At 48.3% G+C, this 16,312-nt stretch overlaps 2 protein-coding genes across 15 annotated transcripts in view; one reads left to right on the top strand and one right to left on the bottom strand.

Moving 5' to 3' along the window:
• Positions 1-16,312, top strand: part of TRAF6 (TNF receptor associated factor 6) — a 42,720-nt gene that overhangs the window by 24,590 nt on the left and 1,818 nt on the right. Inside the window, exon 7 of one of the 4 annotated variants that reach the window (XM_070564829.1) lies at positions 3,712-4,866. The exons of 2 other annotated variants lie outside the window; for them this stretch is intronic. In XM_070564829.1, the coding sequence (XP_070420930.1) occupies positions 3,712-3,714 (3 nt within the window). In that variant the 3' untranslated portion in view covers positions 3,715-4,866. Of the gene's footprint in view, positions 1-3,711; positions 4,867-16,312 lie in introns of those variants that run through there. One more of the 4 variants, XM_070564828.1, reaches the window with a different exon arrangement.
• Positions 14,541-16,312, bottom strand: part of PRR5L (proline rich 5 like) — a 144,286-nt gene continuing 142,514 nt past the window's right edge. For all 11 annotated transcript variants that reach the window (XM_070564831.1, XM_070564840.1, XM_070564837.1 and 8 more), the window contains one exon: positions 14,541-16,165. In XM_070564831.1, coding sequence (XP_070420932.1) covers positions 15,771-16,165 — 395 coding nt within the window. In that variant the 3' untranslated portion in view covers positions 14,541-15,770. The remainder of the gene's footprint in view (positions 16,166-16,312) is intronic.

The raw sequence follows: 16,312 nt of genomic DNA, 5'->3' as shown, positions 1-16,312 counted from the left end.
GTTCCAGACTCCCTGGGCAAGTTTCTGAGTGACAGCCACCTCTACTGCGAGGTGTCAAAAAGCATTTTAAGGAGCTTTCTATGGGTCAACCCGTCTCTTCTAAAGCAGACTCAGTTTCCCTAAGTGGAATATAAAAGCTGGTAAGAGCTAAATGCTTTACAAAACTCCACCTTAATTTTTAAATTAAAGTTCCAAAAATGAAATACTGTTATTAATCCCAGAATAAGCCATAGAATTTTTTTAAACATTCCACCTCTATTTTGGGTTAGCTTCTTGACACATCTTATTTCTAGTCCATTGTGAATGTCTGTTACACTGTTGTCACATGTTTAAAATTAACTTTTATATAGGGACAGGATTACTTTATAAAGTGACAGTTGCAGCTTTGTCAGGAAATGATGCATAATCACGAAATTTTTGCTTGTTCTGGGTAGGGATTTGTACATTTTAATATAAAAGTGAGTCAGCGAGTTTGATCTTCACAGAATTTGTACTCCTGAAAGCTAAATAGTAAAACCACACTGAAAAGTAGATCCCAAAATCCTGAAAAATAAGCCTTCACCTCCTTACCCCACCTGCCCACTGGCTGCTCTATCCTGATTGGCAGAGGCTGGTTTAAGGAGCGCGAGTCTGAGGAGGGCAGCCACTGCGTCTTAGGCCCAGCTTCCTGTCCCCTGGCTGTTCATGTGACACGAGGAGCCCAGATAAAGTAGACAAAGCCCCGCCAGAAGTACCCAAAGTAACTGCTCATTCCCTTTGGAATAGGAGCCTGGAGGTAAAGTTTCTTTCAGACTTAATCTGATATTCCTTTGGAGCCATTGTGAAACAGGAAAAAGAAAGCAGGTTTTCTGAGTACAACCAAGCTAGTAGAGCTGAATTTGACTTCTGTTTTATGCATTTAGGGTCAGTGTTCTGCCATCTGTTTTTTTTTTTTTGCTCACTACCCACAGTAAATTACATAGATAGACAAAGCTAGTCGAATAAATAATATGCACACTGACTCAACTGAAATGGAAAGTGTATGCAACACTTGGTTTTACTCTCTCCAATGTGTTCTGATATTTTCTATTCTTTTTTTCAGTTTTAAAATGTAGCCCCAGAACACAAATGAGTTTATCAGAATGCAGCTTGTCTTAGTCAAGATCTGAGGATTTAAAATAGCCCAGAAAGCTAGAGGCCAAATTCATTCACACACACACACACACACACTCTGTTTCTCTCTCTCTCTCTGTCTCTCTCACTCTCTCTCTCTCTCTGTCTCTGTCTCTGTCTGTCTCTCTCTCTCTGTCTCTCTCTCTCTCTCTCTGTCTCTCTGTCTTTGTCTCTGGCTCGGTTTCTCTCACGGGCAAATGTCTGCAGGGGTTAGCTGCGGCCCCAGCCCTGCCCCGCCCCTGTTCCATGAGTCTGGGCCCCCTCCATCCCACCCCTGCAGCCCAGCCTGTGGGGCTGCTGCTCCTGGCGCTCTCCCCTCAGCCTGAGGTCACCTCATTGTTTCATGGAGGAAAAGCCAGATCTCTTCTCTCTCCAGATGCCGTCCTCTCCTGCTCCACCGCTCCTAAATTCTTCTATCGACTGAAGCTTTAGGAAAACGAAATCCAGAAAGCTTTACAAACTCCTTTGTTGTTTTGTTTTGCTTTGTTTTTGCCATACACCCCGAGGCAGTGAGGTAGGGAGCTACCTGATCGAAGGTGGGAGGCGGGGGCGTGGGGGAGGAGGGGCGGATTTCTTAAAAATTCCATAGTTACTGCCAATGTTGTCTCCTTAATCAGACTGCGAGCTTTCAAGGAAAGAGCCAGCCCTGCCATATCCCAGATGGGAATCAGAGATAGCGACTATGAGCCTGGCATTGCTAAGGGATAATTTTCAAAAGAGAGTCAAATTAGGGCTCTTGTATAGATAGCAAATGAGCACGTTAAAGATTTTATGTAACTCTTAATGAGGGGACCACGCAGATGTTATAACCAAGACACACTTACAGACCAGGAATATTTAAGTGGATGTCCAAATGGAGGCAAACCAGCTTCCTCCTCGGGAAGAAAGTCAAGGGAACCTCTCCCCACAAGGCAAAATTTGCATTTCTAGAAACAAGGCTTATTTGGCATTGCTCTCATCATCTACAGGGCAGGGCTGTAAAATAGCTTCCCTGGCGTCAGAATCTGATAACCCTGAAGGGTGTGCTGTAGGCAATGCATAGCGTTCTGTCAAAGCACAAAACTTCCCCCACACCCTGTACGAAGCCAATGCAGTGTGTGAGTTATCAGTAAGTCCTCCTGAGCTGCCCATCCTGCGCAGAAGGGACTACTCTGTCCCTGGGTGTGAGCGGACAGCTGCTTCTAGCGCCCACAAAGCTCCAGGCAGGAAGACAGGCGTGACTAGAGCAAGCTGCGTTAGGAGCCGTGTGGCAGCAGGGGGCAGCAAAGCTCCATCCCGAGAGAGTGCAGCCATCAGCGGGAAGTTTGTAAATAGAGTCCCTAGACTTTTAAGGAGTCCGTAAATCCCCCTGAGATGGTTTGCAAAAAGTAGTACTTTATGCATTCTTCTGGGAAGACAGTCCTTAATTTTTTTGCTTTGTCTGATGAAAGCCATGAGGCACTTTCCCCAAATAAGGGAAATTCCACGTCCCAGTTGTCATATTCACACGGTTGCTAAATTAGCTTCAAATTGGAAACACTTGAGGAATTAAGTTGACCCATACAAAACCACAATTTTTGTAAGGCCAATAAAGAGTTGAGTATCAGCAATTTTTCAAGGTTCAACCTCAATATAGACAGATTCTTGGTGGCCCCCGCACCTGTTTTGATTCAGCCAATGGCTGGACGAACGTCTGCCGTCAGCTGCCACCTCCAAGCTGAAGTTGAGGGAAATGGACTGTTGGACTCCAGTCCATCCCAAGCCCTCGACGTTTAACCCCAGTCGTCTCTGCCCACGCCGAACAGGGAGACCCAAGTCAGCACTAGGACCGTCACCACCACGCAGTCCACCGGGGGCTTTCTCCAGGTGTCTGGTCTGAGGATCACCAGCCTCAGAATCTCCTGGGGGTGCTTATTGAAATACATATCATATGGTCCCACGCTGAGCCCCCGGAATTAGACTTTCCAAGGGGTGGGCTGGGGAACCTGCCTTCTGAACAGGCTCCCCAGGTGACTCTTGTGCAACATAAAACGTAAGTCATTACTGGAGATGGGAGGGGAGAGTATAGTCGGAGACCTATCAGCTGAGTCCAAGTATAATAAAATGGTGAATCACGGCTCTCATTCAAATACAGAATGGACCTGTGTCAGAGGTTTTGTTTAAACTCATTAACTTACGTCAGAACCATTAGGTGGTAAAGCTGATCCCAAGCACATTTGAGGAAAAAGAGCGTATGTAATCCACCAGGAAGAGCACTTTCCAAACAAGAATGTTAGATAAGATTGCTAGGTTACAGAAGAAACTGCTTAGTGTCCTGCAGGCCAATAAAACCCCATAACCTTTAGGGCTCTTTCCTACCAGATAGAAAAACACAAATTAATGTCTTAACTTCACAGGACCTGGCTATAATCAAATGATGAATAGCAAAGTCAAACACAGACACATTCGGCGAGAAAATTAAATAACCCTTGGCTTCGCCTTGGGTGAACTCGTTAAATGATGCCTCTGTATGACTTTGGAAGGACAAGCAGCCCAACTTTTTGCCTTATTTCCAACTTTTAAATAATTCTTTTTTTACAGTGAGTGAAGATAGCAGAACATGAAATGTGTGGACTCCACACCTCTGGATGAGAAAATTCAGGCTGGAGCAGATATATTCAAAAACCATAACCAGTTAATTCCCAGGGAGGAGAAACCTGACTGACACACAGAGTTCGTGTAGAATGTCCTTGGGTTTACCTCAGACACCGGCTACAGTCACGTCCTCCTGCTTTTTAAATAAGTGACTTGCCGTCTTTGTAGTTACTTGGCTTACAAACTAGTCATTCTCTAGTAATTTCTCTTAGAAGTTTATCCTAAAAGTTTGCTAAGGTTTTCAACTGTATTCTTTTGTCTTTAATCTAAAAATTTGGGCACTTTATTTAAGCATCAGAAACATCGTCTGATTTTTACAAAACAGTTGTTGACTGGGGGATTAAATATTGACCATCAAGAAACATGAACTGAAATAGAAAACTACACGTCCCAACCCAACCTCAGTGTTTCTTCATCACTTCTTTTGGCTTTAGCACCATAGTTTAGAAATGAATAGGGGCCGGCCTCGTGGCCGAGTGGTGGTTTGCTTGCTTCACTGCAGCGGCCCAGGGTTTCACTGGTTTGGATCCTGGGCGCGGACATGGCACCGCTCGTCAGGCCACGTTGAGGCAGCGTACCACGTGCCACAACTAGAAGGACCCATGACTAAAATGTACAACTATGTACTGGAGGATTTGGGGAGAAAAAGCAGAAAGAAAAAAAAAGAAAAGAGAAAAAAAGATTGGCAACAGTTGTTAGCTCAGGTGCCAATCTTTAAAAAGAAAAAAATGAATACCTGTGCTGTGAATAAACCTCTGGAGTTCAGCAACTTCACTTCAGTTCAGTTCCATTTTCTAATTTCAAGTAAAATTTAAATTTAGTAATGTTTGTAATCTTTCCGTGGTTATCTCTAAATGAGCTGAGAGATATTTCTTTTCTTCTTTGTACTTTTCTCTATTCCTTTTTTGTAAACCAAGAACGTCTTTTTTATTAAATTAATTTTTAAAAACTCACTTCATTGATCAAAGTTACCATTGTTAAAGTTACTGATAAATACAGCATCTATCATTTATTGGACCCATTGGCTCTTTAAGTCTTGAAAAAATAATTTGTTTTATTTTAAAATAACTTTATTGAGATATGTTTTACATATCATAAAATCCACCAATTTCAAGATATTTATATGCCAATATTCATAGCAGTATTATTCACAATAGCCAAAAGGTAGAAATAACACAGATGTCCATCAATAGATGAATGGATAAACAAGATGTGGTCTGTACATACGATGGAATATTATTCAGCCTTAAAAAGGAAGGAAATTTTGACACAGGCTACAACATGGATGAACCCTGAAGACATTATTCTAAGTGAAATAAGCCAGTCGCAAAAGGACGAATATTGTATGATTCCACTTACGTGAGGTATGCAGAATAATCAAATTCATAGAAATAGAAAGTCGACTGGCGGCTTCCGGGGACTGGGGAGAGGTGGGCGTAATCGTCTGATGGGTACAGAGGTTTGGTCGGGGAAGATGAAAACATTCTAGAGATGGGTAGTGGTTATGGTTGCACAATAATGCGAATATACTTAATGCCACTGAACTATACACCTCAAAGTGATTACAACGGCAAATTTTATGTTATGTATATTTCACCACAATAAAAAAAAGGAAAAAAATGCCATTTCGGGTGTACAGTTCAATGACTTTTAGTAACTTAACCACGTGGTGTCACCATCATCATACAGCCGTTTCAGAGCATTTTCATCCCTGCAGTAAGATCCCTGATGCCCGTTGACAGTAAGCCCATTGCTGCCCCGCCCCAAGCAATCACTAATATCATCAGCCGCTATAAATTTGCTTTTGGACGTTTCATGTGAATGGACTCACACGACATGTGGTCCTTGTATCTGGCTGCTCCCCCCGAGAGTGACCTTCTGAAGTCCATCCACAAGAGCGAGCATGTCAGTGCTTCACTCCTCTTTTACTGGCGAATATGGCTTCACTGTGTGGATGGATCTTGTTTCATCTGTCTATTCATGGAGCCCAGGGTGTTGATGGTGTTTCCAGTTTGGGGCTGGTACACATAGTGCTGCCATGAACAGTCGTGATTTTCCCTCCCAGAGACAGCCTAAGCTGTGCCACGTGTATGCATATGTGTGTGTGTATAGGTTTGTATATATTTATATACCCGTGTATATATATGTTTGTATGCATATATGTGTGTGTGTGTGTATGCGTGTGTATATTTTTTTCTCTAATCCTGCAAGGTAGGCATAATTAGCTGCATTTTGCAGAAGAAAAGAAAGGTTAAATAACCTTTGGGTCACCCAGCTAGGTTCTCTGGGCACAGAAAAGGGTCTGACCAACCGTGGTGGCAGCAGGGTGACAGAGTGGAAAGAATGAGGTTCAAACTGTGAATAGTGAGCGCCGGCTTCTCCGCAGAGTTCGCTCCCCACTGGTCCTCACCGGCTCCTGGTGGCAGGTTTTGGGGGCTGACCCTCCTGGAGACCATCACACTGATGGGGGGCTCACAGAGGGGATTTCCCTCGGGTGGAGAAACCAGGGGCTCTGAGGGGCCACCCAGCAAGCTCTTGCTTGTCTCAGTGACTGTAATTCTGCTTGGTAATTTAGATTACATTTTCCAAAGAGTGGAGGAAGTATTTACCACAGTGTTTAAAAGTGAGGCCTCAGGAGATGGACTACCTGGGTTCACGCGCTGGTGCTGCCACATATTATTAGCTCTGTGGCCTTGGACTACTTACCTACCCTCTCTGTGCCTCAGCTTCTTCATGTGTAAACTATGAATAACTCACTGGGTTGTTATGAGGTTTAAATGACATAATATAGAGAGAGCAAGGATCACACTGGCGCTTGGCCATAATAAGCCCTGAATAAGTATTAAATGTTGTTATTATACTTCTTTGCTACAGAATTATCCTTGGGGGTCCCAGAGCCTGGAAGACACACAGGGCCCTTCCATCATCCTGACTGTCCATCGCTGTGGCACATCATGCCCAAACCTTGGCTTCTTCTCTGCAGGCTCTCCCCTTTGCCCAGGGAGTAAGAGGAGGGGCGTTGATGACAATCCTCCTGAGAGAGAGGGCCTTTGGGAGCTCAAGGGCAGAGAGCACTCCAGCCTAGACTGCCCGCTTTAGGAAATGCTTCATTTTGGGTTTCCTTGGAGTCCCCCTGCCCCTCCCCCCACCACGACAGCCCCTTTATCCTCCACTCTCTCTCAGGGCTCCTCCAGCCCTTCTGCATGAGCCTGCTCCCTGTCCTCCCCTGGGGCATCGTTGCATTTCAGGTGGAGACCAGAGCTAGAGGCGGCTTGGGAGGGTTTATCCGGGGTTTTCTGCTCTGGTTCCCACCCACCTGCATATGCACAGATTCTGGCTGGAGCGGAAGCCTCTCCTCCCTGAGAACTGCTGCATCTCCCCTTCCACCACCAGAGGCGCTTAGCAGAAGCTAAGCCTGAAGCCCAGTGAGATGGCGCTCCCCAGCGGTGGCCGACTGACCAAATCGGGGACGGATACATGGTTCTTGCAGCAGGCCAGATTCTCGAGAATTTAGCCTGAAAGATTCAAAGTCAGACTGCAGTAGTCCATGAACTGGAAGCCTCTGTACCTTTGGGGGATCAAGTGTATAGAGCAGCAGAGAATTTACACAGAAGTGTTTGTGAGTGCGTGTCAGAGAGAGAGTCAGACGGACAGCCTCTCTCAGCTCTTGAAGGGTTTCCCATCTAGAGTTCCAGGAGTCCCCACAGAATGTCCTCTCCTTAGGTGAGAACGTACTCCTGTGCCTCAGCGGCCTTCTCCACCTGGTTGCAGCAAGCACGCTACGGGGCACATGGTGCTCAGAAAGCAGAGCAGCGATTAAAAGCTCTTTAGCAAGAAGTCAGACAGAACTCGGTTTGAATCTTGTCTCTGTCACTTTCTAGCTGTGTGACCTTAGACTAATTGCTCCATCTCTCTGAGCTTCAGTTTCCTCACCTAAAGGGGATGATCAAGTTTACTTCATAAAATTGCTCAGAGGATTACACAAAACAATGAATGTGAAATAGGGTGGTGCTTGGCATATAGGTGATGACCAGTAAATGATAATTTATGTATTATAATTCATACCTTCCTTTAAAATCAACGTTTTATCAGTATGAAATTTGCATGACTCTAAATTACCAACCCAAATTTCTTTTGCTGGTGTTTACATGATATATCTTTTTCCATCCTTTTATTTTCAATCTTCTGTGTCCCAGTATTTAAAGCATGTCTCTTATAAACAGCATAGTGTTATTTTTGAATCTGGTTTAACCATCTTTGTCTTTTCATTGGAGCATTTAGTCCATTTACATTTAATGTAATTACTAACATAGCTGTCTTCTAGTCTACCATCTTGCTACTGGGCACGATCTTTACTCCCAGAATGTGCCCCTTCTGGGGTCTCAACCAAAAGCCTAAGATGTTTGCCAAAGCCCCTGTGTCTCCTCCCCATTACGCAGCAGCTGAAATCTGTTCAGCTCTTCATCTTCTCAGCTGCTGTTTTCTGCTGGGTTTCCCAGAGTTCTCACTGCATGCTTGGTTTAGGAGTCAGCCAGCAACTTGAGGGGAACCTGTATGCAGATTTCTCATTCAGTCCTCTCCATCATTCTTCCTTCAAGTTCCAGCTACTCTGGCCGCCTTAAACTCTGATCTCAGCGCAATAAGACTGCTGCTGCTTTCTGCTATCACCCATTCCTCCCTGCCCTGCGCTCCCCCAATGCCCACCGCCCCCCCCCCCAATCCAGTGATTTGGGAAATGCCCTCAGGAAAAACCAAGACAAATGTGACGCTCCTTCATACTTCTCCTTCTCTTAGGGATCGTAGCGTCTCAGATCCTGCCTGCACTGCATGGGTACTCTCCAATTCCTTCAAACAGTTGCTTTCTATATTTTTTCCAGTATTTATAACTATTTTGGCAGGAAGATTAATCTGATACAAGTTATTCCCCTACAGCCAGAACCACAAGCCTTATGCTCTTTCCATTCGCTGAGCCCTTCTCAAAACTGCCTGAGAGTGGGGAGCAAAAGTTTCTGCTGGCAGGCAATTGACTTGAACCTAGTTCAGTCTACAGAGGATGGGATGACCTCATCAGTTGGACTCCAGACAAAGCGATCTGAGATATTTAACTATCAGACTGAAGTTTAGGTATTTGTTAAAAGTTATATGGTCTTGAGAATATGAAAGAATTCAGGAGCCTATTGGGTTCAAGATATTTACATTGCTTAGGATCCTTTTCAAAGGTTATTAGGCCAAAAGAACCAAGAAAATTAAGATCCAATTAAATGAGTGACTTGGTAAGAAGGGCATGCTTCTGAAGGTAGACTGAAGAACAATTGTGTAAGACAATTGCCTATGAGATCGCTTCTCTCAGATTATGAAGTTGACTAAGCAATCATAAATAGCATCCAGTGTCTCTTGGGGATGCTGACAAGAATCAAGTATGCCTCACCAGGAATCTCAAGAATGCTGAGGAGCAATCAGCAAAGGACTGGAAACATTTTGGTTTCCTTAGTGGGGGTGAGAAGAACCACTCTGAAAGTCTGCAGCTCTGGCCATCGGTAACCGCGGTTAACTGGGATGGCTGTCGTCGTCTTCAGCGGGCGTGTAGTTTTCAACCCTGGTCCATCAGTCAGGGTCTAGTTGGGGGGCAAAAGCCACATGTGTCATTTTAACAGAGAGAATTTAATATAAAGAATTATTAATCTGGTATTGGACAAATAAAATGGCGAACAGGAGACACAGAGGAATCACACAAGTGGTAACTGCAGGAAGTAATTACCACCTTTAGAAGTGGGGAAACAAGAGAAAAGGTTTGCGGAGGATAGAAATTTAAATAGTTGGGGGCAGGGCTCAGTGCAGCCGGTGCTGCCATCTCCAGGGGAGACGCTGAGCTTGGCTCTGGGAGGGTGGAAAACTGCCAGCTGGAACTAGCTGCAGCTGCTGGTCCCCAACTGTCCCTGCCAGGCGATGATGACAGAGACGGGAAGCAGAGAAGACAGACCCTTCCCAGGCCACCGGCCTCGCGGGCTCCCTCTTGCGGCCCCATTGGCAGACCCCAGGAGGAACCCAGCTAACAAAGAGACAGGTTTGTGGAATCCCAGCCAGCCCCAGGGTCCCAAATGCAGAAACGGCTTGAAGCTGAGAGAAACAGCTCACCAGCACACGGAGAGGCAGGCTTATGTGTAGGAAGATTTAAAAGGAGCAGAACCACAGCACTGGTATTTTTATGTTAGAAGGAATCTGCATATTTGGTGTTTCAGACATGTGATATGTAAGAATGGAAAGCTTAAAGAGTAAGAGATTTATAACTTCACTTTAAACGTGTAATTGAGCAGTTAATTTAGACTTGTGATTTTTTATGGTGACATCTAAGTAGAATATAGAAACATTTAAATTTTCCCTTATTTTTGTAAGTTTAATTTATTAGTTTCCATAAGAATTTAGGATTTGGGAAGATTTTGTATGCTGTCAGAAAAACCGAAGTACTTAAAAAAGAAAGAAACACATGAAGTGTATAAATGCACGTGTTTGAAGGGCTGAGCTGAGCTGGTGAACAGCACCGAGCATTGTTCAAAGGCACCTCCAAAGTTGCTAGAATCGGCTAGACTTCGAATAATAAGATTTGTAAGCTCAACTTAAAAGCCTAAAAAAGGTTGTTTAATCTGTATCTTAAATTCAATATTGATTCTAAAGACAAAATTAATTGTATTTATTAAACGATTACCAATTATTAAACTTATTAAAATATTATTTTTAAAGCCAAATTTAAACTTACCAATTTTTAAAGGAAAAAACCCCTCTGACATCTTTTCTACATGAGAAATCCGCCGTCCAGGACAGCAGAGTCCCCACCCCCGGCCCCACTCCCCATCCCCTGAGGTTTTCCTAGAAGTGGCTGGAGAAGAGCAAGAGAAGCAACTTTGCTTCTCCGCTTTTCTGGAAACCCAGAAACCATCTCGCCTTGTAGCAGGCTGAGATCACGCCCTGGCTTGGCTCTTCTGCTTCCTCACCTTCTGTCAAGCCAGGATAACATGAAATAGGATGGCCAGGAGATTTGGGGTGAAGGAACCTGGGGTGGAGTCCCATCTCCATTGCTTAAGGAACTCAAGCCTCAGGTGTCCCCCCCCCCCCCCCCAGAAAATGGGGGTGATACTGCCTTGCAAGGCTGTCATGAGGACCAGCACAGTGCTGGGCACACCAGCCAGCAGAATCGGAACCTTCCTGTGCTGGATCCTGAGGGCAGCCCGAGCACACTGGCCTGGGACTCTCCCTCTTACTTCTTGGCGGGAGGCAAGCTCTCTCCCCCTCCCTCGGGCACATGTTCCAGGCCCCAAAGGCCCCAAAGGAATTTCTCACCACAGACCGAAAGAGGACAGGCCAAGGAAGAGGCCGCTGGGTCGGGAGCAAAGCAGCAGCCCTGGGGGCAGGGTTGGCTCTCTCTCGGCAGGGATGGGCAGCCAGTGGCTGGAGCAGGAAGGGGAGGGGTTGCAGGGAATGGCTCAGATGTGGCCCCCCTGTGTTCACAGGTCACCTGGCCACTCTGTAGCCCAGTTGGAACATGCTTAGGGAGCAGCAGGGGGAAGGGCCTTGCCACAGGAGAAAGGAGAGCGGGTGAAGGTCCTTTCTGCAAGTACTGGGAGGGAAGGGGTGGGGACCAGAATCATCACCACCCCACTAATTCGTCAATGCACTTCCCTGAGAACTGTCCCTGTATTGCTAGGCCCCAGGCATGCAGCCAGAAGTCCTCCACACCCCTGCCTGCCCAGCACATGCACTGAGAAGGCACAGAGGCGCATGCCTCCTTCTCCCTGGAGAAGCGGTGCGGAGGGCCCCGGAGGAACGTGGGCGCAGCAGGGCGCGGGCGCGGGGGGGGGGGGGGTGGTGTGGCTGTGGAGGGTGGCTTCCTGGACAGTGCCAGTCCTGGTGAGGCTGACACTGGTTCACAGGGAGTCAGAGGGCAGCAAAGGAAGCCAGAAAGGCAGGTGGGGGCCAGCTGGGGAAGGACCTCAGAGTCAAGTTCAGGGGCGTGGATTTTGTTGGAAGCCAGGGAAAAGTTTTAAGCAGGGATTGCATTTTAGAAAGATCAGCTGGTGGTGTCCATAGGGAGAGAGGGGTCTGGAGACAAATACGGGAAGTACCAAATCGTAGGAGTCCAGACAGGGAACCACGAGGGCCTGACAGGCACATGACACAGAAAGTAAGAGAAGGGTTGGAGCAAGGGACTCCAGCATCGTGGTCACCGTGGGAGTCCAGGCCACGGTGGGTGGAAGTCAGGCTTAAAGGCCCCTGGGCCAGGCCAGCCAGCTTCCCCTGACCCCACCTGCCCAATGCAGTCTCACCCTCCTGGGGTCCCCAGTACACCACGTGGTGGCCTTTCTCCCACCAAGAGAGATGTCAGCAGAGGAGGCTGCAGAGGCAGTGCCCACAGACACCATGAGATGGAGAGTATCCTGGATTAGGGGGTGGGCCCAATGGAATCACGGGGGTCCTTGAAATTAGAAGAGCGGGGCAGGAGGCAGGCTGGCGTGATTCGATGCGAGAGGGATTCAACCCACCACTGCCGTTGTTGAAGACGAAGGGGCCACAAGCCAAGGAATGGAGGCGGCCTCTAGAAGCTGGCAAGGACAAGGAAATGGAGTCTCTCAGAGAGGAGAGGAGGGCAGCCCTGCTGACACCTTGATCTTCACCCAGTGAGACCCACGTCAGGCTTCCAGCCTACAGGGATATTAAACGTGTGCTGCTTTAAGCCACTAACTTGTGGTGACTTGTCATGGCAGTTAGGAAACCAAAGCAAACGTGAGGCTGGCTCCCTGTCGCTCAGGTCTCAGCTCGAGTCAACTTTGGAGAGGCTTTCCCTAAGGCCGCCCTCTCGTCGCTCCTCGTCACTCTTCTGCCACTTTATTTCAGCCAGTTCATGATTTGAAATCCTATTGACATGATTCCCCTGTTAGATTGTAAGTTCCCAGAGGACAGGCATTTGGTCATCAGTCCATCTCTGCATCCCCAGACCAAGAAAAGTGCCTGCACAGTGGCAGCTCCACGAATGTTTGGTGGGTCGATGAGGGGATGCGTGAGAGAACACGGGGGCACACCCGCGCCGTGAAACCTACGCAGGCCGAGCGCTCAGCGGCTCCTCTCCGTCCTCACAGCCTCTGAAGGCTCAACCGAAATGTACACGCCCCCCTCAATCCTCCAGCATCTTCGCTCAGTTCAGGTCACCTCTCCCTCGGGCTTATGCTGCTCTAGCCCTCCCGGGAGAGGAAAATATTATAAATTCCCTCTGCCGGACAGAATCAGAGGGGAAGGTATGGGGAGAGTCCGTGAGGAAATACAGCGAGGGTTCCCTCCAGGTCAAACGCTCCAGGAGGAGAGACCAAGCTGGTGTAGGAGAGGCCTGGCCCTCTCCGACTTGCTCAGTGTTTCCAGGGCGCTGCAGACAGGCGGTTTCTCCAGGAAATGGCTTGCCGGTGCAGCCAAGGACAGCAACAAAGCCCAGGGGAGACCGGCGAGCTGCGGCCGCTGCCCACCGTGGGGCACAGGCAGGGAAGGCAGGCTCAGGTAGTGCAGACAGGACACACAGACTCATGGGCTGCCGCACTTGCACATGCAAGCGAGACGCACAGTGCGGGGCAGGGCGACGTGTACAAAATGCTGGTGACTGAGTCCGTGTTAGAAACAGACAACATGAAAGGCTTCTGGCTTGTGAGCTCACTCCGAATTTAGAGTCGTGATCACTTCCTGTCATTAAACCTCAGCCACAGGAAGATCCTAGCTTCAATAACGAAAATGAATCTTCATCTCATCAAGGGGAGAAAAAGTGGTTAAAAACACTACAGCTGTCACTCTCGCAGTAGTTCTGACGGCTAACGTGCCCAGAAACATCAAGAAAACTTTTTTCTGTACAGTCTGAAATATTTACTGTCCAGTTATCAGGGGTGTTCCTCAAAGGTGACGTTGTAAACTGACTAACAGCACTTAAGTGCACTGGGTCTGAAGTGACAGTCCCATTCTCGATCTAAGAGCTCACATATTTAACTGATGACTGCTGTCCTCATCAGGGGCATTTTGTATATGGAAAAGACATTTTAAAAACATATACTGTGAATGTTGCAAACTAAAAAAGCAAATCCAAGCACGATTAATTACTTTGCCTGGATCAATAAATGCTAGTGCCAAGTGCTGTCGTATACCAAGGAGGACAAAAGCCCTCAGTTGAAGAAATCATATTGCTGCTACTTACTGATATTCCATTTCCTAAATGCATGTTAGTCAATTTGTGGACTTTATCCAACACACACAGATTTTTCTTAGCTTGGAATTCTCAGATCTCTTTTGGACATTTCTCTTCCATCACTCTCTTAGAAGGATGAAAATGAAACGACTTTTTAAACAGAATTTCCAAATTACAAGCCACCAAAAGCACAACTCGGGTCATATTTCAGATCTTCACCCAGAAGGGAAATGCCATCAAGGTTTGGATGTGCTGAGGTCTCTCCCCCGCTGGCAGCTCAAACTTCCTCATCCTCTCCCAGCCACCTCCCGCCCCTTTCAAAGCCAAGCTGACTCCCGTCTCTGAGATTTCACAAACAGAGAGACTAAGAGAACACCTAGAAGGTGCCAGAAGGATCCAGAGCCTTCTCTTTTTTCTGGAGCTGTCATCAGTGGGGCCAACAGGCAAATACGAAGAGAAGAAGAGGGGTTCAGGGTGGATAAGAGCCGGGGCCCGGAGGGAGCACTGTGGAGGACCGGCACAGCACCAAAGCCCACTGCCCCAAACAGCATTCTGAGACCTCACATGGGAGAAATTCCAGGCCCTTCCGGGCACTTCTTTAATCCCAGGGAATGAACATCTCTCCAAAAGGCCCCGCCCACATCTCCCCGTCTCCCCTCTGGAAAGCAATGAGACCTGCCACTCGGCTCCCAGAGCAAGCTGAGACCCCTGCAGCAGCTTTTCCTCTAGACTATGACACGCACACACACAGGCCCTTCTGGATTCAAGACCGGCAGCTTCCAGAGCTGCAGCCCATGAGCCCTGCCCGCACGGAGGACTTTCCCCTCACCCACTGCCAGGCTCCGTTCTTAGGGGTGTTGCTTACTTTTTAGTCTGAAGACACGCCCCGTTGGAAATGAGCAGTGCAAGATCCTACGTGCAAATATTTGCAATTTTTTTTTTAAATGATGCACATTTAAAAAAATTCAAGTCAAATCCAGGAACAGACTAGCTGGTTGGTAGCAGCTGGCCCCTCACTCACACTAGGAAAATGGTCAGTTTCTGAAATGAGGGAGGGAGGAAGGCACCAGCTACGCCACCGGGGAGGTCAGTTCCTTGAGCTTGGGAAGAAGCCCAAGAGGGAAATGCTGAGGCTTGATCGGAGACGGGCTCTCCCCACCCTTGTGGCCCCCCTGAGCCAAATGCCAAAGGCAGCATGGAGGGTCTAGATGGAGGTGAGGGTGGCCCCTCACCCACGAGGCCGGCAGCTCTTCCCCAGGAATTCTGAAACTAAAACAAGGAAGGCGCATCCCCAGAGCCCTGCTGTGTAGGGCTGCAGGCTACCTACACTCCACTAGACGGGAGCAGAGGTATCTCGCTGTCACCCGTAAGGCTCCGCATCACCGGAACCCAAAGGGACTCTGAAAGCCAACACATCCTGGATGGTTTTGCGTGTGGCCCAGACAAGCTCCTGCTATGGGAATGCCAGGGATACGGGATATATCATTGGGAGTATGAGGCAGTCCAGTATCTGAGGGGAAAAGGCCCGGAGGTGAGCATGTGAGTTAGGCAGGCAAGGCTGGAGGTCAAGAAGTGAACATTAGCAGTTGGGTCTGTGTGTCTGCAGAGCAGCGGTCACAGTCATGACAAAGGGAGGCTGACAACAGGGATTTACCCAGCGCACTCAGACTAGGCCCGAACCCAAAAGGCCAGAAGGCAACATGGCCCAAAGGAGGAGTCCCTCAGCTGCCCGGGACGGGGCATCCTCATCCTGGTGGGCGTCCAGGCAGGAGCTGGGAAGTCCCGAGGTGGGCCTTCAGCCGAGGGAAGCACAGTTTAGCTCCGAGCCCTCCTGGCTGCCCGCTGCCACCTCCCCCAGCTCCTCAGTGCTGTCGGTGATGTTGGGCTCGCTGGAGCACTGCCGGTGGGGCGGAGAGAAGCTGGGTGGCAGGAGCAGGTGCTGGTCCTCAATGCCCGGCTCCTCGCCCAGGCCTGAGTGCATCATGGTGGCCATGGCCAGCAGCTGGATGTCCGAGTGGGCGTTGGCCACCGTGTGCCGCCGGACACTGCCACACTTCTCCAGGTAGGCCTCCCCCTCTTGCTCCGTCAGCGGGGTCAGGGCCATCTCGTTCAGGGGCCGGCTGACGGTGGTCACTGGGGAGGTGTAGTTCAGGAGAGTCACCTTGGGGTGGACCCGGGAGTGGCGCCTGGCTGCAAGAGAAAAACCAGCAAAGGCTGTAATGGCGGAGAGAGAGCAGGAGTCCAAAGCTCGGGATCTGTCGCGGGAGGAGGGCGGTGGCAGCTCCACCTGCAGGACCAGCGTTGGGTGCAGCCTGCGGCAACGCGAGGGGCGACCTT

The sequence above is a fragment of the Equus przewalskii genome, chromosome 11, assembly GCF_037783145.1.
Source record: "Equus przewalskii isolate Varuska chromosome 11, EquPr2, whole genome shotgun sequence".
In the NCBI taxonomy this organism is placed as follows: Eukaryota; Metazoa; Chordata; class Mammalia; order Perissodactyla; family Equidae; genus Equus; species Equus przewalskii.
The sequence above is the reverse complement of the archived record's forward strand: the minus strand, read 5'-3'. Positions and strand labels throughout refer to the sequence as shown.